We start from the raw sequence: 988 nt of genomic DNA on the forward strand, positions 1-988 counted from the left end.
CCCTTTAATGTAGCTTGCGCCAACAGTTGTACACAGAAGCAGCTCCGGGCTGATGATGTATGAGGTCAGTGTTGCGCATGCGCCGGTGAGTCTCGTGAAAACCAACGTTTGTTAACAGGAGCAAAGGAAGCAAAGTTTCCTTACTTTAGCAAAGGAAAACCAGTCTCCTCTTGGCTTATCGAAATCCTACGAAATTCTTCTTTACAAATCCTCGTTTTGTACTTCTAATTAGTGACCGTTGTTTTGTTTTGATCTCTCCCCTGCGCTTCCGAGTGCGTCACTTCTGAGCGGCGCATGCGCAAAGCCGACCTCCATACGTCATGCGCCCGGAACTGCTTCCCTGTACAACAGTGAGTACAAGCTACATTAAAGTGATTATTACGTTTTGAAGGCCTTTGTTCACCCCCCGGAGCCGTGTGAGACACTTTTTTTTTTTTTTTTATGGATAGGCGCTTTTTATTTAACTTCTTTTGAACTAATGATAATTTTTGGGCTAATTTTAATTTTTGGGTGAACTAACCCTTTAAGTTTGTTATGAACATGCTTTGAATTCCACAGGCTCAAGCTCGCTGCCACCGGATCGGTCAAAGCAAAGCAGTGAAAGTATATCGCCTTATTACACGAAACTCATACGAGAGGGAGATGTTTGACAAGGCCAGTCTGAAACTGGGATTGGACAAGGCTGTTCTGCAGGACATCAACCGCAAGGGCAGTCTCAATGGGGTGAGGGATCCACAACTTTTAACTTTATCTTCTAGTGATGAATTGAGAAAATGTATCCGCCAAAAGTGGAATAGCATATCCAAGACTTGTTGGTATTAAAGGCATAGTTCACCCAAAAAGACTTGTGCGTGCAGACAACTCTGTCATCGTTTACTCGCCTACATGCCAATCCAGACCAAACCTGTGGAGCATAAAAGATTTTTTGAAAAAAAATAAAATAATTAGGACAGTATTGTCTAATTACTTTGCCTTCTTCTTTCAGGTT

The 988-nt window shown here is 42.5% G+C and overlaps 1 protein-coding gene across 1 annotated transcript in view; it reads left to right on the plus strand.

Annotated features, from left to right (window-relative positions):
- Positions 1-988, plus strand: part of LOC107696409 (chromodomain-helicase-DNA-binding protein 6-like) — a 45,799-nt gene that overhangs the window by 28,810 nt on the left and 16,001 nt on the right. Inside the window, exon 18 of the mRNA XM_016496719.1 lies at positions 559-724. Coding sequence (XP_016352205.1) covers positions 559-724 — 166 coding nt within the window. The remainder of the gene's footprint in view (positions 1-558; positions 725-988) is intronic.

Source organism: Sinocyclocheilus anshuiensis, unplaced genomic scaffold, assembly GCF_001515605.1.
Source record: "Sinocyclocheilus anshuiensis isolate Anshui unplaced genomic scaffold, SAMN03320099.WGS_v1.1 scaffold522, whole genome shotgun sequence".
NCBI classification, from domain to species: Eukaryota; Metazoa; Chordata; class Actinopteri; order Cypriniformes; family Cyprinidae; genus Sinocyclocheilus; species Sinocyclocheilus anshuiensis.